Here is a 2,500-nt window from a genome sequence, read left to right on the forward strand (position 1 = left end):
ACACACACACAAACACACACAATTACAAAAGAAAACGGAGGAAAACAGAAAGAGAACGCAACCAGATCGCCTACACTTCGTTAGTATGCAAATGGTTCTGCGCAATTTACCGACGGCTGGATGTAAATACGAGTCTGCGCGGTAATGCGATGAGGAGCAAGACTCGCTATCATCTTGCAATCCTCATAATGTGCAACACCATTACCGCGTCCTGATTTAGCGCAAGATTCAGGATTGTGGTGGTGTTAGTATTGTGGTGGTGAAGGTGGTGGTGGTGGTGGTGGTGGTGAACGTGGTGAATAATCTATGAAGTAAATGAATGAATGGATGAATAAACAGGTGAGTGAATTGAATGAATGAATGAATACTTTGGTGATAAAGATTGTGTAAAGATGAATGATTATTTGTAACTGTCCATCTGTCTGTCTGTCTATTTGTGTATCTGTTTGTCTGTCTGTTTATTTATCTTGCTATACATATGTCTGTATCTACTATTTATCGATTTATCTAATTCACTTATTCATTCAGTCAAACTCACTCACTCACTCACTCACCCACCCACCTACTAACTAACTTAATTACTCACTTGACTAGCTCACCCATCCATCCACTAACTCACCCACACACCCACTCACCAACCCTTTAACCAAACCAACCACACAGCCATCCACTTACCAACCGCTCACTAACCAAACCAACCCATACCCGTGGCTGCAGGAGACGAGTACCCCGCAAGAGTGGCTGCAATGTCCAGAGTCTCGCGGCGCTTAGACACCTCCTTGACGCGGCAGGTGCCCATCCCGACCTCCGCCCCCTCGCTGCTCGTGGTGTCCGCCTCCCAGACCGACCCCCTGTACCCGCTCTCCACCATCTATCACTACCTCCAGCACGTGCCGCAGACTGGTGAGTGTACGCTGCTGCTACTACTACTACTACTACTACTACTACTATATTATTACTACTACTATATTACTACTACTACTACTACTACTACTAATACCACTTTATATATAAGAGAGCCATTGTCTAAGGGCAACATTTTGAGAAAAGTCCCGATTGAGTGCCAGTTTTCAAGGAGATTCCAGATAGAAAAATCAAATGACGCCTCTGTCACGGAAGCAGTAGTCATTCTAAGGAAAATCAGCATTAATACCTCCTCAGGTCCCGCCAATTAGCAGAGGCAAAATGCCAGAGGCACCTCCACGTTGGGGGATCCTGAGGAGGGACTGAAGCGATAAGACAAGATACAGATATGAGGTTTTGATCGGAGGAGCCAAACGAAGAAGAGAGAGTTACACCATAAGCAGAAGGATTAGAGGTCAGGAAAAGGTCAAGAATGTTGGGCGTTTCTCTACGATGGTCATGAATAAGGGTAGGGTGTTGCGCCAGTTGCTCTATAGGTCGTGGAGGATAGCAAAGTTAAAGGCTAGTTTCACTATACTGGTCAGTGAAGGGAGAGGAAAGCCAAAGCTGGTGGTGAACATTGAAGTCTCTAAGAATGGAGATCTCTGCAAAAGGAAAGAGAGTCAGAATGTCCTCCAATTTGGAAGTCGAACATTATCAAGTTAACATTATTCATCCCCGTGCTTCATTATTATTCCCTTCCTTCCCTTCATCATTAAATAAAAAAAAATTCACTCTCTAATATATTTAATCATAAACACCATCATTTAATTCTTTTCATCTTTGTCTTATTTATTATATTTCTCAACCTTTACTCTTCCTGGCCAACAATGTTCAGAAGTCGTGAAGAAAGCGAATAATAGCAGCAGATCATTCGAATACAAATCTAAAGATACGATCCTCACTCTATATAACTCCTTGGTCCGTCCCATTTTGGAATGTTGCGTTGAAGCATGGCGCCCCTGTTACCTGAAAGACCGATAAATTAGAGTCCAGCGTAGAGTAACAAAAATGATACCAAACCTAAGAAGCAAATCATACTAAGAGCGTCTTAAAGAATTAAACTTATTCCCATTAACACAAAGAAGACTAAGAGACGACTTAATACAAGTGTTTATAATCATCAAAGGCATTGACAACATGGACTGCAGTATTTCAAGATAGATTTTTCAAATTACACGCGAGGAAACGGTTGCAAAATTGTTGGGAAATCCTTCAACTCTCATGAATCTGAAAATCATTTTTACTATCGTGTCGTCAATCCATGGAATGGGTTTCCTCGAGACGTGATAGCCTGCATCACCGTAGAGACTTTTAATCGCCGTCTTGATAAATATCCTAAAATTCGCGGTTAACAGCGTTTGTTTGTTAGAGATTAAACTCCTTGCCTCCAGGAAATGGGGGCACCTCATTCCATCTATTTTCGTTCTTTCCCACAAGATTTCCTTCGTATTTTTTTTACTTTCCAAACCCCGTAAGGTATGTATTTCCGACCTGTTCCTTCGGCTTATGCCGGAGGGAGTAGATGGGGGGGAGGGAGCCGTCTCTCTTGCTGTCTTTTTCTTTTACCTTAATATTCCTACGTCAAGTCATTGGT

General features: G+C 42.5%; 1 protein-coding gene across 1 annotated transcript in view; it reads left to right on the plus strand.

The window, feature by feature from the left end:
* The window catches only part of LOC135089106 (uncharacterized), a 94,661-nt gene that overhangs the window by 65,436 nt on the left and 26,725 nt on the right, over nt 1-2,500 (plus strand). The window contains exon 6 of the mRNA XM_063984340.1: nt 718-903. Within this exon, the coding sequence (XP_063840410.1) occupies nt 718-903 (186 nt within the window). The remainder of the gene's footprint in view (nt 1-717; nt 904-2,500) is intronic.

Source organism: Scylla paramamosain, chromosome 32 (assembly GCF_035594125.1).
Source record: "Scylla paramamosain isolate STU-SP2022 chromosome 32, ASM3559412v1, whole genome shotgun sequence".
In the NCBI taxonomy this organism is placed as follows: Eukaryota; Metazoa; Arthropoda; class Malacostraca; order Decapoda; family Portunidae; genus Scylla; species Scylla paramamosain.